The 24,657-nt window shown below is 45.4% G+C and overlaps 1 protein-coding gene across 1 annotated transcript in view; it reads left to right on the top strand.

Annotated features, from left to right (window-relative positions):
- The window catches only part of pcdh19 (protocadherin 19), a gene marked incomplete at its 5' end in the record, with an annotated part of 81,866 nt that overhangs the window by 4,094 nt on the left and 53,115 nt on the right, over positions 1-24,657 (top strand). The window contains one exon of the mRNA XM_080746173.1: positions 1,231-1,576. Within this exon, the coding sequence (XP_080602299.1) occupies positions 1,231-1,576 (346 nt within the window). The remainder of the gene's footprint in view (positions 1-1,230; positions 1,577-24,657) is intronic.

Raw genomic sequence — 24,657 nt, 5'->3', positions numbered from 1 at the left:
TTATGTTAGGAAGAGACAAGCAGCCAGCCTCAGACCTGCATCGTTGTGAGTCACTGGCAGTAGGAGCCTGTAGGGGCCTGCGTGCTACGTCTAAGGCTGCCAATCCAGACACTGAACTATAGTTCTGTTACAGTGCAAAGATGTATGTCGTCATTGTCGGGTGGAAAACTTGTACGTCCAAGACCGTTCGTCTTGTATCTATGATTTTAAAAATGAACAAAACTAGTGAAAATAGCAGATCTACAAGCACACAACGCTCGAGGCGTTGTGTAGATCGGCTGTTTTCACTACTTTTGTGCGACAGGGCTTTACTTGGTGAAAAAGAGGTTTCTGGCCGACAGTGACAATATGCTCCAAATAATAATTATGATATTGATGATGAACATCTCCAGAGTGGGAAGCCATGCAAATGTTTGAGACTTGAGGTGCAGATAGCATTTAACAGCATTAAAAAGCATTTAAAAAAAGAAACACGTGCTGCCTGAAATTGAGCTTCTCTGTGCTTCTCAGGGCTGCGAGGCGAACGCAGATGTCCTCCCAGTGGGAGCGTCTCATGATAAAGTTTGACTATGTAATGTTCCTCATTTGGTCTGATTATAGTCAAAATGCTCGGCAAACAGAGACTAGATAAATACATTTTAATCTACAGTTCTCCTGCACTCCATATTGCAGGTGGGGGGGAAAAAGTACATGGTATTAATTAACCGTGTGACCTGTGTGCTTTGAATATGTTTGTGTATACTGGTGACGCTGCTAAGTCATTTATATTGCTTTGCTTCTGTGGTTCTGGCATGTTTGCATTCTGTGCCTGTTTGTGACATGTTGACTGTCGAGCATGCAAATGTAAACGAATTAGGGGTGTTACCGGCGGCTCCATTGCGCACCAGGTGCGGAACATCTCTTCCGTGTTTGCCGTTCCGGTCCTGGATACAGCCCATTGGCTGTATTGAGTCAGCAGCCATTTTACTCTTAGGTAACACTCGGATGGGAAGGCAGCACCCAGTCTCCCCACCCGAGCATGGCGTAAGAGCAAATTGGCCGCTGGCCGACGCCGTGCCAATATGTCACTAACCCTGTGTATGAGCCTGCCCGCCGTCGAATGGCACCCACATGGCCAGCATGGGCATGGGCTTTTGAGGGGTGGGTGGTACGGGGGGGGCAGGGGCGAACACTTTGGCCGTGTGGACCGGGGAGAGTGAGACGGAGCACTGCTTTATTGAGTCTGTTCAGTTTCTTCTACTTGCGCAGGGTGGCGGAGTACTCGTATGGCAACCAGAAGAAGTCCAGCAAGAAGAAGAAGCTGAACAAGAACGACATCCGCCTGGTGCCGCGCGACGTCGAGGAGACGGACAAGATGAACGTGGTGAGTTGCTCGTCTCTCACCTCCTCGCTCAACTACTTCGACTACCACCAGCAGAGCCTGCCGCTGGGCTGCAGGCGCTCCGAGAGCACCTTCCTCAACGTGGAGAACCAGAACTCACGCAATTCCGCCCCCAACCATGGCTATCAGCACCCCTTCACCGGGCAGAGCCACCAGCAGCCTGACCTCATCATCAACGGCATGCCACTGCCAGAGGTGAGACCCACTCCACTCTCTGCTCTGTCCTAAAGACTTGCCCCGGCTGCCTGCTGGGGAGGTGGGTGATGGGAGGCGAAGGGAGTGACAGGAGACCCGTCGTCATGACCGGACCGTTTGGGCTCCGTTAACAATATCCAGCGGCAGCGGTCAGCGTCGATGCAGTGTTTTGTTATGGCGGGTGAACGGGTGGTGCGGGTGGGCGGTGGGGTTTTGAGGTGTCGTACTAGGAATGCTGTGCAGATGTTTTTCTTTCTTCTCCCAATGCATTCAAAGGTCATATTATGCAGGGCTTCCAGAGAGTCTGTGCTATAGTGTGAGTGTCACTCACCATGCATCCCTGTTCAGGGACAGTAGAACCGTTTTTCAAACGGCAGATGTGACCTTAAGTCGGGTCTGTTTGAGTGGAATCCTTTAAGGCATTCCTGAGGACCCATGACACAAGGGCTGACCTATGACTGTGCGAGCCGTGCCAAAGCAGAATTTGGAGGGCTGACAGAATGTATTATGTGACTTCCCTTGTGTTTGTGTGAGTGTGTGTGCGTGCATTCGTCCATGTGTATATGCGCTGAACTGCAACGTAACAGGCTTAAACACCTGCCAGATGCGTTGACCCAGCTAATCAGCCCCACCACGTGCCATTTCAGGTGCAAGAAGATAGAATAATCACTGCTTAAATGCTCTGTCTCAGTGGTTCTCAAAATGTTTTGACTCGGGTCACCCCAGTAAATAACATTTTCATCCACGGCACCCCTACATTTCATTATTGCTTTATAGCACCTTTAGTCATACCAGTAAAGCCCCTATCATAGTAGGCACCGCGGTGATAAGCTATCCACCGCGGTGTAGTCATTTTAAGTCATAAAACTACAACATTACGTCATTACTCGACACATCTCTCTGTTTTTACTTTCAGACAGATCGGCCCATCACCCCGTTCACTGATTGGTCGATCTAGACCAGTCAGTCACAGTGTAGCACTTCACCGTGACTGACTATGATGGATAGCTTATCACCTAAAATTTGCGGTGAATAGCTCTTCTGGCCTGGAATTATTTTATACTTTAGCTATTGAAAAATAGCAGATATAAAAGCTCGAGCTTGTAGATCTGCTATTTTTGAAAAGTCGTGAAAATGTGTGGAAATCTTTGAATATATGTCTTTTTTAAGCGAATAATTTTAACTCAAATTTTGCGTCTGGGGGGGGGGGGGGGGGGGTCCCTGGAACTAAATATTTTGAGATGCTGCCGCGCACTGTGAGCTTGTATATCTGCTATTTTTGGAGCGGTGAAAGCGCTCCCAATAGACAGGTATGTCTGTGGCTGGCTGGCTATGTGGCTGGCTGGCTGGCTGGCTGGCTGGCTGGGTATGTCTGTAGCCTGGCAATACCTTGAGTGGCCACACAAGTTAAAGGAGGGGCGCTGTTGTGCAGGCACAAACACACACGCACACACACACACACACACACACACACACACACACACACACACACACACACACATACACACACACACACACACACACACACACACACAGATTCACCGCTCCACTTCGAACCGAGGTTTGATTTTCAATAGCTAAAGCACAAAATGTGAGTGAATCCTTGTACCCAGGGCCCAGCATTTGGTGCGACACCCCTGTATTCGACTCCGAATGTCGCGGCGAGGCCAGGGCAGTTCTGCACTGTTGGCCGCTGGATTGCCTCGCGATACGGGTTTATTCTACTGACACGCCATGCATGGCTGCAGCAGCAGAGCGGTGACGGTCTGACTTGGATGGCTATTCAAGCTGGCGTTGTGAATGCAGACCAACTGATCTTTAGTTTATAGATTTCTTTTGCCTGTATGAACTGGTTTATTGGATTCTTTGGACAACCTTTCTCCCTGACCCACTTCTTCTCATGTCCCTTTGGGAGGAGGGGGTGTTGTGTTGCTGTGTGTGTGTGTGCGTGTGCGTGCGTGCGTGCGTGTGTGTGTGTGTGTGTGCATGTGTGTGCTTGCGTGTGTGCCTGCGTGCGTCCGTTTGTGTTGCTCTACCATGTTCACTCCTATAGTCGGCAACAATTGAGCTCCTGCTCCACTCACTTATAATTGATGAGACCAATCTTCATTTGACATTCAGCGTGAGACTGCTGGCGGGGTTGGCGGGGGCATGCGCCTTAAAACAAAACAAGAAACAGGAGATGGCTATCGATCCATTGATCGGATCCAGAGAGATCTGGGCACGGATTGGATCCCGAGAGGTCAATGAGACCCACTTACAGTCATGCTGATTTACTGGGGACTGTGTCTGAGGCATGCAGTATGTGTCTGTCTGTCTTTCTGTCTGTGTCTGTGTGTGCATGTGCATGTCTGTCTGTAACATTCACAGAGAATGAGGAATAGTGGGATAGTCTTATTAATTGTGAACAGGGACGTGCAGAGAATGTTAGAGAGGCAGGGGCTGGCATTTCTAAAAGGGCCTTTTGGTGGAAAATAGCAGACCTCTAAGCTCACAACGCGTCGCAGCGCGACGCGTTTTGAGCTTGGAGGTCGGCTATTTTCGGTACTTGAAACCACATTAAACTAAGTATAATCAAGTGAATACTGGAGATGTGGCGTAATGGCATGGATTTCTACACAGAGAGGGCAATTATTTCATGAGAGTTTGGACGAGGTAATTCTCTTAAATGCTGCCTTCAGGTATGGCATGGAAAGAGGGCATTTGCGTTTCTTTCACCATAGTAAAAACTGCATTCATGGTCTGGAGAGGGCACTTTTTACAGACAGATATAAGGGCAGGGGCTCAAGCCCCCGTTGATGTCTATGTGTGCACGTGCGTGGTTGTGAAGACAGTAGGTGAGGGGGGGTTCAGAGCAGAGGATCGTATTCCCTTCTGGGCAGCGGCAGGTTGGTTCACCACCCTACCTCTCTGTGACACAAAAAAACAACAACAAACAAAACGGGAGTACAAAACCCCAGCAATAGCCTCTCAGTGTCTTGCGGCTTAAGCATCCAATAAAAGCATCATTGCCGCAGGATTAGGCGAGCCTTTATTTGTTTCGGGCTAATGAAAAAGAGGAGAGGGAGACGAATGTGACAGATTGATTCCAATGATCCCATATGCAAAGCAATGGAGGTGTTTTGATGGGTCTGTATTAGGGCAGAAATGGAGACAAGGAGGGAAGGCGGAGAAGTGAGCAGCGAGGGAGGGATAAATGTGCATTAGTGCCAGGTGTCTGAGCCCCACCGCATTTTCTCATTTTCTCAGAAGGCTGTTGATTGGCCTGATAAAGGGCCCGAGCTGCTTAACATGCTAGTGCCATCGCGCTCCGCCTTGCACATGACGTTGACAAACATCTCTTTGACCCGGCCCTGGGCATATTTCCCCTGGACAGAGAGAGAGAGAGAGAGAGAGAGAGACAGAGAGAGAGAGAGAGAGAGAGAGAGAGATAAACAGAGAGAAAGGGAAAGACAGAGTGATTGGGTGTTGCGGTGTGTATGTTTATGTGGGCATGTACTGTATATGAGAGAGACAGTGTTTGTGAATGCTAGTGTGCTTCTTTTTGTGTATATGAGAGAGAGAGAGAGTATATCGTCGTCATCGGGTGAAAACCTTGTATGTCCAAAACCGTTTGTTTTGCATACATCATTTTAAAAATGAGTTAAACTAGTGAAAACAGCACACAACGCCTCGCACCGCGAGGCGTTTCACTACTTTTGTGCGACAGCCTTGTATGATGAAGCAGGGCTTTGCTTTGCGAAAAAGAATACAAATTTGAAACTTGGAGATACAAGGTTTCTGCCCGACAGCGACGATATGAGAGAGAGAGAGAGAGCTGAACAGAGATAAAGGGAAGACAGATACAGTATGGTGAAAGAGGAATATCACACAATCCATCATGAGCGACGCAGGTTCAAAGATTGCGACCACAGTTTTCTCCCTTCCCGTTGTGAACGTTCGTAAAAAGACAGTAGCTTTATAATATCCAAACGTGGCCACTGAGTAAAAAACAGTCAATGTAATTGCGACACCAGCACAAACAGAACTCCTGTGAAGTGACTGATAATAGGTTTGTCACACAATGTGCAAGTCTGGGCTTGAAACCCATTCGACTACACAAGTCTGCGGTGCATGTCCCCTCAGTCTGGCTAGAACAGTGGTTCTCAACCTGTGGGTCGGGACCCCCGGGGGGGGGGGGGGGGGGGGGTCCCCAAATTATTTTGTTGTTTGACGTAATGTGCAACATTGGTTTCACACTCAACAGTAAACAAACAAGCGTAACGTTTAAGTCTATCTATAGAGGCTATCTGGACATTTCTAAAGTGACAATTTAAGGACTTCTCTAAAATGACAAATTAAGCATTGGCCAAATTGTCAAATATTAGAGAAATAAATTGTGTAAATAGCAGATCTACATGCTCACAAGCATGTAGATCTGCTATTTTCACAATAGAACTGCGTTCTATGTAATGTAATGCCTCAACTCTTAGTGCTCGTCAGGGTGGGGGGTCCCCAGTTATTATTTTGGGGGTTGCAGCCTGAAAAGGTTGAGAACCACTGGTCTAGAACACTTGTGTGGCTGCACTGATGTGATTAGCCGGGCAGTTTTTTTTAATTGTTCATCCGAAGGGCAACCTGGTAATTATCCATGATTCATGCATCCTCCTCTGAAGAGCTTTGGGTTTTAACGCGAGCGCCTACTGCATATATTTATTTTTGTCCACTCTAATCATTATTTGATGCAGGATTTTCAGCGAGAGATACAATCTGTGCTGGAAAGTAAGTGAGTGGGGGCAGACCTCCATTCAGAAACACCGCCACTTAGAAACATCCCCATTCAGAAATACCCCCACTGAGGTTAGGGTTTAGGTGACACCTCCATTTAGAATAATTGAAGTCAATCTTCTGATTGGCAATGTTTATGAATGGAGATGTGTAACCGCAGTGAGTCTCTTTGTGCGTTTCTTGAGGTGATGTTGCCAGATGTATATTTTACAAGCAGTGTTTGTTATTGTGGCCCAATCAGCAAACGTGTGTCAGATGTTGCTTTAGGCTCGCATCTCCAGTCTCATAGAGCAGTGGTTCTCAACCTTTTCAGGCCGCGACCCCCAAAATAATCATATTTTAACAGGGGACCCCCTACCCTAAGAGTTGAGGCATTACATTTTGTATAACACGGTTCTATTGTTGCGAGGCGTTGTGAGCATGTAGATCAGCTATTTTCACAATTTCTGCATCTAATATTTAACAATTTGGCCGATGTTAAATTTGTCATCTTAGAGGTATTAAAAGGTCCTTAAATTGTCACTTTAGAAATGTGCAGATACCCTCTATACACTTAAACTTTATGTTGGTTTGTTTACTCTTGAGTGAGAAAACAATGTTGCACATCAAGTTAATCATCTGGGGACCCACCAAAATAATCGACCCACAGGTTGAGAACCACTGTCATAGACAAATGCCTCTCACGCATACAGAGCACAAAATACACCCGCGTGTGCGCATGCGTGCACCCACACGCAGGTGCAGCCTTTGCCAAGATAACAGTGACATGTCCTCCCACAGGTCTTCAGTGGTAGCTGTAGTTGCATTGTGTGTATGTTGTCTTCTCTCTCCTGAGACTGTACATCTTGAACACTCCCTGAAGATCCCTGTCCATTGTTTTGAAGTGCATCAGCTGCAAGGTGTTTGTTTGACCTGCCTGTGGCAGCACTAAAACGAATGCTCACCGGAGAATAGAGCTGTCTTGCATGGCTTAATTATAGTGAATCGCTCGGTGGGGGAGACAATTATACAGTAAAGGAATGGCCTTTGGCTAGAACGTGTTTTTGAATCCGTAATGTGTGCTCAGGCTCCCCCACACCTGTGATTTCACTTAATGAATATAGCAGAAAAATATGTTCTCTTGGATTATTGATTTATTCTACATTAGCCTTTTACACAGCCGATGTATTTGATCAGGCTTCTTTATGGTGCTAAATGAAATATTACAAAGGGGAGTTGGACTGTAAATTGGCGTTTTAGCTTGTTTTCTGCCGGATCCATTGATCTCCAGGTCTTATTATAATTTATTTTTCATTTTTAATCTAGTTCAATGCTGTCCAGATGATCCATTGTGTTGGGAAAAAGTTAGGTAAACACATCTTTCAGTTAGTGTCCAGCATATTACATTATATAGCTTCCCAAAAAGAACAGATCTGCAACACCTTGTGATGCGACATGGTTCTTAGTTTTCGGAACAGCGTGTAAATTTGGCATTTGTAAGGAAGACATTTCGGTGTGGCTGCTGGAGAAAACAAACCACAAGGGGCTCCAAGGCTGCCAGTCCCCTGCAATCACATCAGGACAATATGTACAGATGTGAATTCAAACATTCCATACACCGAGCATGCAAAGCAGATGACACGCTGTCACCGCACATGACACATCTGCAGGAGCTGCCAATCAACCCCACACACACACACACATGCATGCACTTTCACTCTGCATGGATGCAAGTGCGAGCGTGTCTACATGAGCACACATGCAGTGCATCATTTCTTCTAATGGGATGTCACATTAATATGAGATGTGAACGGTGACATCATTGCAACTAATCCAGATACGATGATGTAATTAAGAGAATATATCGTCGTTGTTGGGTGGAAACCCTGTATGTCCAAAACCATTCATTTTGTATTTATCATTAAAAAAATTATCTAAACGGCGTTGTGTGCTTGTAGATCGTCTATTTTCACTAGCTTTGTGCGACAGTCTTGTATGATGAAGCAGGGCTTTACTTTACGGAAAAAAACGTACAAATGTGAAACTTGGAGATACAAGGTTTCTGCCCGACAGTGATATCCAACCCAATCTCCTTTTTTTGTTCTAACCAGACCACCATTCGTTTCAGTTTCGGTATCGTAATAAAGTACCTCATATCACACCCCTTTAAACATCTGCGAAAGGCAAGCTGTTCTTCAATATATCTACTTTTGCTTCTAAGCCACGGATACACAGAGAGAACGCATTTCTGACTATTTAAACAAGGTCGTTTTGTATATTTCTGCAAATTTCATCAGGCTAATCTGTTTAAGCATTCCGAAGCCGATACAAGATAAACGAAAGGTCATAGACAGCTAGTGTCTCGATGTGAGGTTTTGCGGCAGAGTGCTCCGAGGCGGTCGAGGAGCTCTGATGAGGGAGCAACCACCACTTAAAAACACTTTGAATAAGAGGCATCTCTTATCTGCAGGAAGTGGAAGGAGACTAATCAGGCTGAAGGAGAACAAAGAAGATCCAAAGATCATGTAGAGAGGCAACGGATCCTTGTCTGCATTAACTTGAAATTCAGTGTAGCTGTTTTTTTTTTCTTCTCTTCTCATATCAGTTAAAAAAGAGTGGTGTACATAGCATGCTTTAATGTCTTCTCGCCTCGGAAAACGTGAGCAAAGGGGTGATAAGAGGGGGAGCTGTCTTATCTCCAACGCTTCAGATGTTGGCAGATGAACCTGGTAATTATTGAGAAGGGTTGTGTATTTGTGAGGCAGAGACTTGAACAACTTAAACCCAATCGGTTCTTTGTAAAAATTAGTTACAACTGTACTCGGACCGCTGTTTTCCGTCTAAATGTCATCGCCATCGTTCTACAAACTCACAAAGCACCACAACTCGGCTATTTTTGATAAGAAAAGCTCTGTTTTTCAAGTGTCCATTTTTATAAGGCAACAGAAAGCACTTGGTGTGTCAGAATTACAAGGATACTGTATTTTGGCAGTGAAGATGGGATTTATGATTCTTTGAAGTGATCCGGATCTCTGGGATCCGTTCCTTTCAAAGAGCCGTTCAAAAGACTCATTATAGTTACTTGTCACTTGATAGATTTTGATTATAATTACAAATCACTTATATACATTTCGGCCATATATACATTTCAGACATTTGAAAATAGCCGATCTTCAAGCTCACAATGCGTCGCATTGCGACGCATTGTGAACTTGTACAGTAGATCTGCTATTTTCAAATGTGTTTTTCTACATTTTATTACTTGGAGAACTTGTGAAATGGGAATTTTGCATAATGAGTACTTTCTACTATTGGTACGTTAAGTGCATTTTGATACCAATACTTTTGTATTTTTACTCAGTAAAGAATTAATTCCAAACTTCTACTTGTGGCAGAGTATTTCTACATTGCAGTATTGATACTTTTACACAAGTAAAGAATGTTTGTACCTTTTCCACAACTGTTCATTCAGAAAGGAACGGCTCCCTACTGCGAACAGGATCCCATCGTTCATTTCAAAGAGCCGTTCAAAAGACTCGATTCGTTCGCGAACGTCCCATCTCTATTTGGCAGTGATGGCACCTTTGGCGGCCGTCGGTTACATTTCCTTGTGCAGTTTACTCTTATAATGAATGACGGTGTGAGTGACACAGTGATGTTCAGCTGTGACACGTGTACATTTGATTGACAACCAGAGGCAGTCTTACCCTTGGTTGGGTTTATGTAACCTTGACCCCCAGCCCCCATCTCACAGTGCTATTCACTGTGAAGGGGGGGGGGGGGGGGGGGATACAGTACAAATACATAGCGACCCGAGGCAGCCAATCATGTCGGCCTCCACCCTCTTGTTGGGATCAAAGCATCTTCCCTCAGAACAGCTTAAGTGTCAAGACACGCATGAGTGACAGGGTCTGATGCACGTACGTGTGTCAGTGTAGTCAGCCCTTAACTGCATGTGACCTATTAGCAGAATGCTTGGCAAGGAGGTCAGTGGACAAAGAGCACGAAGGGCCTGAAGAGTGAAGAGCGAGAGGGAGAAATATGGATACCTATTTATAGAGGTCCAATGATATTCCATAACCTGTATTGCTACTGCCTGGCTCAAATGCTGTTTTTTTCCCCCTCTCTCTCTCTCTCTCTCTCTCTCTCTCTCTCTCTCTCTCTCTCTCTCTCTCTCTCTCTCTGTGAAATGGAGGATGCTCGGATGAAGCAGAGATATACGGTAGAAAGCCTATTATTTGTTCAAAATTCAAACCATGTAAAACTCTCAGGACAGACAGAAAGAATATGATTTTCTTTCTCATCGTTGGCTTAGCAATAGCTTTTCCTCCTCTGCTGCTTGGCCTATTAAAGAGTAAAGACAACATTCAGCTCTGTGCGGTGCACCTGAAAGACACGGAAATAGGATTAAAAAAGCATCCCATATTTGGTTGTTATGGTTAGTTAGATCTATTCCGTTTTGATCCAAATTGTCATTTATGGTAAGCGTTGATTTCGCAAAGCACCTTCTTCTTATCTTCAAGTCTCGGAAGTGCAACCTCCAGACATCAAACAGTCAGATCACTTGAGAATATCAGCACTCATCTGCATCATATTCTAAAATAGGATTAGCAGGAAGAGCACATGCAATTGCTTTGCCTTTTGTTCTAAAAATGTTACAATACATATTTTGTGAGCACTAAGCAGTTTCATGTGTTGCCACCTGACTCCTAATTGTGTTTGTGAATATTACTCTCTCAGTTTAGGCACACAATGAAATGAAATTAGCTAAAATCATCTGACAAAGTTATTCCATTATTTGATCACCCATCTTAACTTCGCTCATCTGTTCGGGAAAAAAAATCTCTCGGTTCTAAGACAACAGCACGGAAAACCAACATTTCATTTCACTTTGAGAGCCATATGAAAAGCATTACCATTCATCTTTTTTCTATCTCACTGAAAACATCAAAGAAGGAACGTTTTGTGGAACCAAAATTACTCATGTAATGGCTTAAGTGCATCAACTATTTACATTAGACTGTGTTTATTGGACACGTAAATGCAATAAAGGGGGTAATGATGATGGTGGGTCTAGAGTGATGGGTCCAACCGTAAATGAGGAGAGAATGCAAGGCCAACAGGCTAAATGGAGTGAGGGAAATGGACATAGTGATGATGTTTATCGCGGGAGAAGGGGACATCATTACGCACCTTGTTAAGCCCCGCAAGCAATGCGGCTCGGACGTAATTATCCATTTAAATGAGTTTCCTGCAGCACTGTTTTTATTCCTCAAATTAAACGCTGTGACACAAATATGCCACATTTTGTTTTCTTTCCACGGCAGTCCTTGGACTCTCACATGTCCTGACCTGGAGCACGTTGACTTACGTCAACATTACCTTGGGGCAGACTGGTTTAGAGTATCTGCTGTTTGCAGCTTCCCTGCCTCCAGAAAGTTACTTGGTAAAACGGAGATACCAGCCGAGCACTATTAAAATTACAAAGCTGGTATTGCGATGAGTTGTCGCCTCGTTAAGGAGAAAATACATTTAAACAGTGGGTTCCAGTATTTCATGAATAAAATAAAAGAATGAGTGTGTATGTCTCATAGTCTTCACATGGCCCTCTTCTAGCGCCACCATGACGCCCATTCTTGCAAAACACATTTTTGGACCCTGCTCCTACAGATTTGCCCTAAAATCACGCAAAGCGGTAGACATTATTATAAGTCATGTCATCAACATGGATCTGTCCCATTTCCCATATTCCCTCCTGATTGGCTACCATTGCCTTCTAAAGTTTGTGTATGCGACCTGACGGTCGCTTATCTCCCGATAAGGGAGTCTTACTGGTACAGTATGTCATGTGGTTGTATCCTGCTATGTTAGAAATGCTCTTCGTGGGTTTGCGTGTGAATCTTTTGTTATGTAAGACAAGTGATTTCATAGGTTTTCAGGCACAGCTGTGTGCATGCGAGTCTCCTGCCGTGAAGCAATGGCAGTGTTTCTTAAGCGTCTTAATGAAGGCAAACAGGTCTCAGTAAAGCTTACATCAACGGACAGCTCCAGGAGAGGCAGAAAATAAATTCATTAAATGATTTTTGTCTCTCTCTTAACCTCGTCTCTCATTATCACAGATTTTACTGCCAGGGTTTGAAAACGCCTGCAGTTAAATTAATGTTAGAGGAAAGGTCAGCCTGCATACTTAAAACACAAGCCTCCAGACGCGATGGCCGAGAGTAAAGGCTATTTGCTCTGGACACTGTATAAACCGAGATACTATTTGCCCCATTGTTTCTTGCGTGTGCCAAGAATAACATGCCCATAAGCATTCATTACTGCTCTCCCTCTGGCTTAGGAATATTAAAGGAGAGTGCTTTGTACATGTACAAGCATGCGCCAAAGGATTTGACAACACCCCTCCAATATATTTGTCCCACTCAGCTGATAAGACAAACAAGGGACTCCCAGTCTCTCTGTGGGGAAATTAACTTTTTCCCTTTTTTTCTCTCTTCTTATCCGAGCCGTTGAGAAAAACAAAACCTGAATGGCCCCATCCCATATGAAAATGGCAGACGACATGAGAGGGAGGGAGAAAAAAAGAAAAGAAAAGAAAAAGAAAACAGTAATTACAACTTTATAATAATGACCATCATTGTTAGGGTGGAAAAAAATCATCCAACTGCGGAGAGTGAAAAGGTATTAATTAGAAATTCACGGATAATGGCACGCTCCTTATTTCTTTTCCCTGCTCTCTCCCAGTTGAAGCGGCAGCTACTGCCAGACTTGCTGCCTACATTGATGAGAGCGTTCCCACGGCCTTCTTGTGAGCGGTGATCCTGTCTTTGAATGACAGGGAGATGGGGGAGGGATGCAGTGGAACGTAACAATACTCATTGTGAGCTGCAGGGTCACCGAAAAGACTATTTCTTTTTTTTTTTGAGGCGGCCTTTCCAAGTGACCTTTTCCAAGTATCCTGTCTCTTCGCTTTGAAACAAAGAGGAAGCAGGATGATGTTAGTTAGCTTTAGCACCCCCGTCAGATTAAATGTCAACTTCTGCATGCATAATTGCAGAATACGGAGGACAAAGAGTAGAAAGTTACGCCAATTTGCTGGTGGTTGGATGGATACTTGAGTCTTGTTAGTCTACTGCAGTGCAGACAAGTCACGGCACTCATGGACTTTCAGTGTGGCCTGGTTGCACGCTGTTGTTTTCGTCGTCGTCGGGTGGAAACCTTGTATGTCCAAAACCGTTAGTTTTTATCATTTAAAAACATTTACTAAACTAGTGAAAACAGCCGATCTACAAGCACACAACGCCTCGCGGTGCGAGGCGTTGTGTGCTTGTAGATCTGCTGTTTTCACTGCTTTTGTGCGACGGCCTTGTCTGATTAAGCAGGGCTTTACTTCGCGAAAAAACGTACACGTTTGAAACTTGGAGATACAAGGCTTCTGCCCCACAGTGACGTTATTCATCTAATCATCAGGTATATTTGGCTCTGTTCCGTCAGCGCTATTCCCCCGCTTTTAATTTTGACTTTGAATCACAGCTAATTCAGCTTATGAGTGTAAGAGAATCACCGTGCTGTCACATGACAACTCGCTTTGATGTTTGGAAGAAAAACGGTAAGCAGAAAGATGGGAGAGCTAACGGAATTATAGTGCAGACACAAACGCTGCATTATACTTTGTGTTTTTCCCTTTCTCCCCCTGCGGTGAAGCCCCCTCCCCCCTCCCCCCCACGCTGCTTTTTTCAATTGAACAAATTTCATACAGCACTTTTGTTCTTAGGAACTTGACAAAAACCTGGGAGTTTGCATCGGGGAGTGCGGTGAACTGGATGTTTTGACGAGCGTGGAAGGCTATTGGCAGGCGATCCGCGGCGGGAGCAGCAATATCGGTGCCGCCTCAGAGGCAAGGCAGGCAGTGGCATGGCTAGAGAAGCAGCGGGCTAGCGGAATTGTGCATTGTTCATCCACAGAACCAGAGGCAAAGCATGTAATGAGCTGTAGCGTTTTTCTTCCCAGCCAGCCTAATGGGCTATGACCGGGCGGGTACGGTGGGGCCTCAGGGAGCCCCCCCTCCGTATTCCCTCCCCGCCCCGTGTCGCCAGCGACTCGGGCCTCGGCTCTCTTTCAAAGTCCTCCGCTCCCCCTCTGTGCCATCATCTTCCATCCTCCATTCATTCCATCACCTATACGTCATTCATCTTTCCCCCCCCCCCCCCCCCCGCCCTCCCTGAACCTTTGTCCCTCTGTTAGACACCCCAAACTCCCCAATTCCCCCCCCACCGTGTCTCAATGCGTGGACTCCTTTTCTTCTACGCGATGTGTGTAGTACTCTAAAGCACTCATTCTCATCCAGACTGACATCAACCAGAATAGCTTGCTTGATGGAGGCGTGGGGGATGCGGGGTGACTGCTTTAAAAAGCCACACACACACACACACACACACACACACACACACACACACACACACACACACACACACACACACACACACACACACACACACACACACACACTCACACACACAGCGTACTGAATAAAAGTTCAGCGGGAGAATTTGCTGATGTTAGGTGTAGGGGATTTGTTGTTGGAAGTCGGGCTCATTTTTTACTCTCAAAAGCCTGTTTAGCATTTTGATTATCTGGTTTTTCCCTGAAAGCAATTCAGGTGGGCCTGTTTCGGCTCCGATTTTGTTTTCCCGGGATTGGGGCTTTTCAGAAAACGGCCAAAGCACATTTATTCACGCTCATATATCTAGTTTCCTGGTGGAGGAGGAGGGAACCCATCTCTTCGCTCGAGTCATACCGGGTCAAGTCGGGAAAGACAACACAGTGTTGCATGTGTTGCCCTGGGAATGGATTAAATACCTACCCTAGCTGTGCCGGGCACGTATGGTGAAAACAGCACTAATGATAATAGCTATGATTGTCTTGCCATGCAGGGGAGTGCAAGAACGACTCCACCCGCTCTTTTCTGAAGTCTCGCATGTCACTGGAAAAACAATACTTAGGGCTGAGTTGCTGTCTGGAGAGCTGGAGCACAATGGGGCCTCGGCATTGACATTCCCGTCACGTTCAGCGCTCGACATACCACGGCACAAGTGGCTGACTTAATGAATGAAAACGGCCACCGTCAGACGGCTCCGAGCGGTACTCCTTTCCCCCGGCAGACCCACCACCCACCACCATACCCCTCGCTCCCCCAACCCCCCCTCCCCCCACCTGCTCCCTGTTGCTCTCCCCCCGCCTGTTAGTAGCATGGCTCCCAGCTTCCGACCTCTGGGGGGAGCTAATGAGCTCGTAAGGCAGCTGTGGTTCAGTGGTGGTGCTGGTGCTGCCTGTTCCTTCGGGGAGGGAGATTGGACAGTGCAGTATACTGTACATTCTGATTTATGATACCCTTTTGGGAAGATGCTGAGAAAGACTTGCAGTATATTTTTTGACTTAAAAGTGAAAATAAAATAAAAATCATTTACTAGGAAAGATCGGCTGACATATCTCATTTACCCAGCTCACAATGCGTTGTGAGCTTGTAGATCGGCTATTTTCACTTCACTTCTTAATTATTATTATTATCTATTTATGGAATTTCTTAGATGTGTTTGTTTGTTTGAAAATTTATAAAATTCGTATTTGTTTTTCATTTATAAAAATAAAACGTCATATATTACATTTTTGGTAGGAAAAGAAAACGGTATTTTTTCTCGAGTCGTGACCTGTAAAAAATTGACAACAATATTGTCTGGAAGACGATGAAAGCAAACGAAGTATAGTATAAAAAGAAACGTCCCTTCTGGGAGCATGGCAACAGGGTCACTATGGAGCTGTGCTCGGGGCGTTCTGATCGCACCAAAGTGCTGAGGGATCATTATGTTAAGGCAGGCTGACAGGGCTGTTAATATTACATACACGGACAGGGCACGTGTACTGTACATGCACATGCCCTGCCTGGCCTGTACATTTTGTTTACACACACACACACACACACACACACACACACACACACGCGCGCGCGCACACGCACGCGCACACGCAGAGTATGCACACGTTGATTTTCAGTTACTGGGTCGTATAAATGGTATTTATATGCTTTGGTCCGTCATGGCGATGCTGTTTTGGAAGCTACTTCATTAACTCCTTGGTCTTAAGCCCTATACTTTGTCGTATGACAAATAGTGAAAGTAACAGATCTACAAGCTTACAGCGTGTCGTGATGCGATGTGGGTTGAGCTTCTAGATCTGCTATTTTCACTATTTAATTTGTGAGCATTTTCGGAACTTCTGAAGGTTTTCTACACCTACTGTATAATAACATGGCCGAAACAGCGATACCAGGTTGAACGTGGTTAATGCTTTGTATTAGGCGTCACAACACGTTTTATTGGCCTTGGAATTGGTAGGCACAGTATAAGTAACAAACTCATTTGAAAACCATGTTGCCTTTTTAGTTTAGAAATACTTTTCCACAAATTCTAGTGGGAGAGCGGGGGATTTCCAGTCTCAGCGTGTTCCAGAAACCTTCACTCTATCAGCCCGGCATGTTCTTGTTGCGAGAGCACTCCCGTTTTTGTTTGGGTGCGATAGGCACCCAGTCAAAATAGCAAGGGTGCTGAGGGGAGGGCAGGATAGGGACGGCAGCAAAATGCTTTGACTTTTCACTTGTGTGTCACTCGCCAAGTCAGTGGCGTCAGTTCAGCAAAAGCTAAGGTATGGTGTCTTGCACGCGCGCCTTTGCGCACGTGCAAGGCACCAGTCATGTTGCCATACAGGCATGATACATTTATTTTAAGAAGTACATTACATTTTTTCCCCCGTTTCTACGGTTTCTGGGGCTGGATATGGCAGCCTGGAACAGTTGTTCAACTTGGCATGTTAGTAAACGTGCCACAATTAACAATAATGCATTGCACCTGTGCAGCTGACCTGCGGAACCTGGGAATATACCATTCTGTTAAGATGGGGAGAATGCAAGTGTGGAGAATGTAATTACAATACCTTGTTAAAGTGACCATTTTGTTAAATGTTGCATTTGTAGTTATTTTACGGTCATTTAACAACATAATAACCAGCACAGATAGACAAAGAGACATTCATGGATTTATATTTAAAAGTAACTTTTATTTGACCCCCTGGACCCAGGGTATGGCAGCCGCATACCACTGCCATACCCAATTGACGCCCCTGCGCCAAGTAATGATTATTTTAGTGCCTAAGCTCCAGATTTGGCCTTGCTGGGCTGTGGGAGGCGTCGTCAACAGGGACAGAGAAGCCTAGCTCGCCCTGGCTGAGAAGCTTGTCTGGAGCTAAGCTGGTTGCCAGTGGGAGCCAGGTGCACAGCATGGAAGACAATGGGTGGGTAGGCATGGGACCCCGGGTTGGGAGGCAGAGGAGAGAGAGAGTGGAATGGATGTTCAGTTTGGGATGTGACTGGAATGGATTGGGCCAGGCTGGTTCACCCTGGCGACCGAATAAGAGACATTTTCTAATTATAGGCGGCCCCCGCTTGTTGCGGTGAGCCACGCAAAGCACAGCACCAGGCTTGCATGAGCAACTGCATAAAGCTGACTTTTGGTTTAATTTGGAGGACTAGCTATAATCCAGACTAAGTCCCTTAAAGCTGAACCCTCCCCCCTCCTCCTTCCCTCCCGCCATTGGATTATGGGAACGTCTTTAAAAGGATAAGGGTCTGCTTATCATCGCTTCCCTTAACACTTCTTAGGGACTTGAAATGTGGGGGAGGAGGGCTCCCAGTCACCCAATGTGGCCGGTTATTTGTGTATTTGTGTCACAGAGATTAGGCATCTGACAACTGAGATCAATGATAATCACAATTCACCATTTTCAAAGCCTTAAAGTCATAAAGCTCTACGGATCTTTGCATATTATGTCTCCTCCTCTCTGGAGAATCTCTACAGTAAGAAAGATCTAAGTACAGCAATAAAAAAAAGACTATTATAATGCAGTGCACGCACGCAGGCACGCACACACACACACAGCTTGCTTACCAGATAATCAAACCGCACATGTTGTACATACTTTGACAACATTGCCCCAGCATCTATTAGGGCAAATATTATGGATTTAAGACCAAATTTATGAAAATATACAATGAAAACAAAAAAGGAAATTATCAAAAAAATAAAGGATTAGCATTTACTTTTGTCAATTATGACAAGTAAACTACTTTCCTTTTCAAGAAATGGATAAGCTCATACAAACGTGGCAACTCATTTCTGTGTGTGTGCGTGCGTGCATGCGTGTGTGTGCGTGCGTGTGTGTGTGTGTGTGTGTGTGTGTGTGTGTGTGTGTGTGTGTGTGTGTGTGTGTGTGTGTGTGTGTGTGTGTGTGTGTGTGTGTGTGTGTGTGTGTGTGTGTGTGTGTGTGTGTGTGTGTGTTTGGAGGAGGGGGGGTGTCGGACACGACACGTGTGCTTAAATTAATGTTTTGAGCCTTGACTCTATGAACCATTAAACCATCTCCGAACTGTGCTGTGCCAGCACTGTTGCTATCCTCAGCTAATAATAATAATAATCACTGGAGTATGCAGCTAACTGTAGCGCACCCTTCTGCGGGTATCAGTGAAGAAGGTCTCAATCGTTTATTCTTTGAGAGGCAGGAGAAACAGTTGAGGTTTATCCTTATATACCAATTTAGTCGTGATCATTGCTATCTGTGCTAATGAAGTGTTGTTGCTGGGGAGGAGAGAGAGAGAGAGAGAGAGAGAGAGAGAGAGAGAGAGAGAGAGAGAGAGAGAGAGAGAGAGAGAGAGAGAGAGAGCTTGTGTTGTCAGAGATGCCACAGGGAATAGGGGTCGACATGGCACACGTGAGTGTTGTGTATGTGTTGTTTGAGGTGCTATTTTGGAGCGTGAGGCAGCCGCCTGTCTCATCGGAGCACGATGGGGTGAGGTGAGGGAGAACAGAGGAGACTCCTGGGCTCAGGCTAGAAGGACCTGGGGACAGGCACGTGCACACTTGAGCCCCTGCCCTTTTATCCGTCTGTAAAAAGTGCCCTCTCCAGACCATGAATGCAGTTTTTACTATGATGAAAGAAATGCAAATTATGCCCCCTCTTTCCATGCCATACCTGAAGGCAATATTCAAGCCTTGTCAAAACTCTCCAGAATTTGAAAGCAGCATCTTATGTTGAAGGAATTGCCCTTTCTGTGTAGAAATTATGCTTATGATTATGCACCAAAAATAGCCAACCTCCAAGTTCACAACGCGTCGTGATGTGAGCTTGGAGGTCTGCTATTTTCACCAAAAGGCCCTTTTAGAAATTTCAGACCTTGCCTCTCTAACATCCTCTGTTATTGTGGAGTAAAATTACAATATTTGAGATGTAATGGAGTAGAAGTAAAAGTACTGGAAATTGGAAATACTCAAGTAAAGTACAAATACCTCTTAAGTAAATGTACTTTACACCACTGCTCTCAAGACAGAGAAGGCCAGGCCACGTGGGGGGTGTACAGGGTAGAAATAGAGGTTATATGCCAGTGCATGTGAGTGCTTGTTTACCAACTAGGTGTCAACGTTTTTGAACTCAGCTCATTAACCTGTGCACGGGTTCTGGATGGAGCCCCCCCACCCCACCCCCCAAACCCCACAGCTATATGCAGTATAACCACCTACAGGTTTTCTGAAAGTTTGTGCACCATACCATACCAATGGAGTGTCAAAGTCAAAATCTCAAGGCACACCTGCAAACCTACAAGCTCTGAAAGTCGGCTATTTTCAAATCTGAGAATGTCATCTCCCTCCCCCCACCTATAATGCCATTGGTTGAAAGTATATTAGTATACCGTTGTTCAATATTGAGCTTGGCACATTTACTGGGGCAAGCTGCCCAGATCACACATGTCACACGTGTCTTCTTATTTTTTCACTCTCAAAAAAAGCCTTCAATGTAGTGCATTTGAAACTACATTGCAGTGCACATCATGGGGTGATCACTGCTTGCCTCCTGTGAATTGTTTTATTTTATGTTTTTGTTTATTTTATGTTTATTTCGTTGCTGAGTGATGTCAGCAGACAAAGTGACGTGAGTGAGTGAGATGAAAAAAACCTGGATGAAATGTGCCAATCGAAACAGGAAACAACGGTACTAGTTATGGTAATTTATATGATAATTCATAGTAGCCTTACTAGCCTATATTGCAATAATTATGTGTCATGTGTAGCTGTTGTCACAAAATCCCAAGGCACACCTGGTCTTGTCTCCCGGGCACGGCACACCGTTTGGGGAACCAGTGCCACCGATGCACACAGTATCTTTAGTGTGATAACAGTGGGTAAACATAAAATAGCAACAGGCTTTAAACGTAACGAATGCAGAAAAACTCCAAGGTGATGGGGCGGTCATTACGCCACACAGTTAGAGAATCAATTCCCGGCTGACATCAACTCACAGCCCGGGCCGTGATCCGTGATATAGCTCTTTCCTCAAATCTAATCATCAATCCATTCTAACCACGTTAGCCGGGAGTCTACTTGGCATTATAATGGCTTTTCAATTCCTATTATTTTGGGAGGACGCTCCTTGATACAAAAGTGAACTGATCACTAGGGATGGGACGATAAGCGATATTATCGTTTATCGTGATTAAAAAAACACTCACGATAATCGTATCGTGGAGATTTAATTTATCGTCCTCCGTCATGCACTGGGATCAATTCACCTTTTATTTGCCGAGCTGCATATCCGGTAACGCTTAAACCCCCTATAATTGATAAAAGGTACTTATAATATATGTACTTATACAGTCTTTTTTTTTCACTCTATCAAAAGTCTTTGCCAAAAAATAGACGATCTACAAGCTCACAACGCGTCGCAGCGCGACACGTTGTGAGCTTGTAGATCAGCTATTTTTTTGGCAAATGTTCCACCCCAGGATAATGGGTTTTGATTATCGCGATAAATATCGTAAATCACGATTTATTTTTGTCACAATAATCGTGCTATGAAATGTTCATATCGTCCCATCCCTACTGATCAGAGAGCGGTTACCCGGGCATGCAGTGTCAGAAAAAACGAAGAGGGGAGGCGACCACCTTCCTCTTCTTGTGCCTCCTCCTCCTCTCATTACACATGCGGACGGCATCCTCCGCTAAATTGTTTTGCCTGACCTTTGCTACTGTAGCACTAATTATTGCCATCGCATGGGCCCTGTAAGGCACACACAGCTAATTACGCTGGATTTATCTGAAGGGACATGGGTGCCATTCTTCACGGGGACTGTCTGTGGCTCCTGTCAATGCGGGTGATCTAAACCCGGAATAGGGTTAATCTGGGTAATACAGTAATAGTAATTAGAGTTACAATAATTACAAGCAGTAGTTGTAATAACAATGAGGAGCGGGCTATTAGTAATAGGACAGCCAAATGAGGCGGCTATATACACTTATGCAATATCTTATGTAAATGAGAGGAACTACACTGCCAAAATGGAACGAGAGAGAGAGAGAGAGAGAGAGAGAGAGAGAGAGAGAGAGAGTGTGTGTTGTGCAATATGCATAATTACCTTATTACAGAACCAGATTGTTGTAGTTTCCTTCCGCTAGCTCAGAATGGATGTTTGACAGTCTGCGGGTTGAAAGACATATTTTCAAAGGCGTTTTGTGCTGGAATTACCTATTAATGTAGGGTGCAGGACCTCAGGTGTCACATCCCCTCATCGCATCGCACACAAGATTGGCTCGTACAGGAAAGCAATATTCTCTCAAAGATCCGGCGTGAATGAATAGGGGGGCCAGTCGCCGGAGCTGTCTTTTCAGCTGGCGGGCAACTCGTGTAATGAGCCTAAGAGGGCTCCAATTATTCCACTTGTGATCAAAAAGGAGAGGGAGATTACTTCTCTTCCCTCTTTTTTTTTTTTTTTTTTTTGCTTTGACATCCTACACTGTAACATCTTTTGATAGGGGCTGAGGGAGAGAGAGAGAGAGCGAGAGGCGGGAGGGGGTTCACAAGAGGATGGCTGGGGAGCGCTTGATGGTTTTGAACAGGCGTCAGTGGTAGTTTTTCCTTTTTATCGTCCCGGACGGAGCCAGGGCGTGTTCACAGCTCACACATTTTAATTCTTCTCTCCTTTGTTTGTTGATTTTGTGGCCGGTGTTTGCAGGCATGTGCACATAGACATCAAAAGGGAGCCTTTTATTCGTCTGTTAAAAAGTGCCCTCTCCCGACCATGAATGCAGTTTTTACTATGGTGAAAGAAATGCAAATGCCCTCTTTCCATGCCATACCTGAAGGCAGCATTTAAGAGAATGACCTCGTCCAAACTCTCATGAACTTGAATGCAGCATCTTATGTTGAAAGAATTGCCCTCTCTGTCGAAATCCATGCCATTACGCCACATCTCCAGTATTGACTTGATGATGCTTAGATCAGAGTGGTATGCATGCACCGAAAATAGCCGACCTCGCACGACGCGTTGTGAGCTTGGAGGTCTGCTATTTTGAATACTTCCACCAAAAGGTCCTTTTCAAAATGTCAGCCCCTGCCTCTCTAACATTCTCTGCACGTCCCTGTTCACAGCTTACACGTTTTAATTTTTCTCCCCTTTGTTTGCCGCTTTTGTGGCCGGCGTTTGGATGTAGCGAAAGGTCGTTTGCCAGCACGGCGGGACAGGTCTATCGCAGACTCTTGTCACCTGCTGCACGACGTCACAAAACAAAAGGAAGCTTTCATACTGTACAACCGGCAGGCTTTGGCTACACCGGACTCCATGGCCACCCGCTGCCATACGTTTTCTCCTAGAGGGAGGTATTGCACGTGACACTGTACAAGTGTGCTCACTCACTGGAATAACTACCGTGTAACGACTGTCAGGTGCTCTTTATTCCTCAGAACGGCCTTCATTTTGTTTGTTTTGCCTGCTTAAATTTGGTCATTTTATCGTCTAATCAGGCTTTTATGAACACCCTGAACAGTTTTTAATTTGCTTGATTCAATATTTAGATATTTGATGTAAATGTTACCAGGCTCTCCTCCTCCAGGGCTTCTCCCCATACACACCCATTGTAACTTCAAACTCCATTTTAACCATGATAGATTCATTAAACACACCCATTTCTTTTTTCTGGTGACTCATCCTAATTGCGACCGTAGGTCGCACTTACTACAGAAAGCTCCACCAGGTGTCCGTGCGTCAGTCAGTCAGTCAGTCCGTCCGTCCGTCCGTCACACGTCAGACGTCACACTTTTGCCCTGCTCATATCTCCGCAACCGTTGCCCCGATCCATGCCAGATTTTGCACACACACTCCTTACCTGCCAAACTACAACCTCCAAGGACCCCCGGAGTTCCAGGGACCCCCAGGTCCCTGGGGGACCCCCAGGTGTAAAAGAAATACCAAATGTGCAAAAATGACCAAATGACCACCCCCACGGGGCTGCTCACGGGGAATTCCCGGGGACCACCCACTCCTGCTACTCCAGAACGGATGCAAAAGTGGTGGCGCCCCCAGTGGAGGACCCCCTCCACTGCAGCTCACATAAAATGCCCTAACTCGGCCTAGGAGCGTCCGGGAGAGCCGGGGCCGGTACCTATTCGTCCGCCAAGGCAACGCGGAGACCCCACCCCTCATTTCTCACATGGCCCTCTTCTAGCGAGACCTACGGTCGCTTATCTCCCGATTAGGGAGTCTTACTGGTAAGTGAGCAGGAGTTTGAAGCTACAATGGGTGTGTATGGGGAGAGGCCCTGGGCCTGGAGGGCTGGATAACATTGACATCAAATATCTAAATATTGAATCAAACAACTTAAAAACTGTTCAGGGTGTTCATAAAAAGCCTGATTAGACGATAAAACGACTAAAATATGTTTTGAAAGTGAAATATCCCTTTAACGGCACAAAGTTGTGTTCTGCTGGAATACAACGGGGGGTTTTATCATTCGATTGTGTGCCGACTTTTGTTACTCTCGCGTTCCCTTTTCATTTAACTAAACTCCCAGATTACAAAACTTAAAGCACATTAGGTGTCTTGGGCGGGTGAAGTGGGGGCTAACTAAAAGGATTTCTCTACACTTTGGAGTATCAAACCACATCAGCCCAGAAGGAGTATGATTGCCTGTTAATCAGGAAGCCATGAATAAAGAAGAGACAAATAATATTATGTACCGCTGCATGACAGAGCCAAAGAGGAAGTCACCAATCTGCATCAAACTAGATAAACATTCACCCCTAAGATATCATTTGGAGAAGATAACGGCTTCCTACAGCCAGCCGCACACGCACGCACGCACACGCACACACACACACACACACACACACACACACACACACACACACACACACACACACACACATGTGTGCACACACTCACACACACACTCAAACTCTCTGAT

The sequence above is a fragment of the Nannobrachium achirus genome, assembly GCF_963921795.1.
Source record: "Nannobrachium achirus genome assembly, chromosome: 17".
Taxonomy (NCBI): Eukaryota; Metazoa; Chordata; class Actinopteri; order Myctophiformes; family Myctophidae; genus Nannobrachium; species Nannobrachium achirus.
This window is presented reverse-complemented; position numbering and strand designations above follow the sequence as displayed.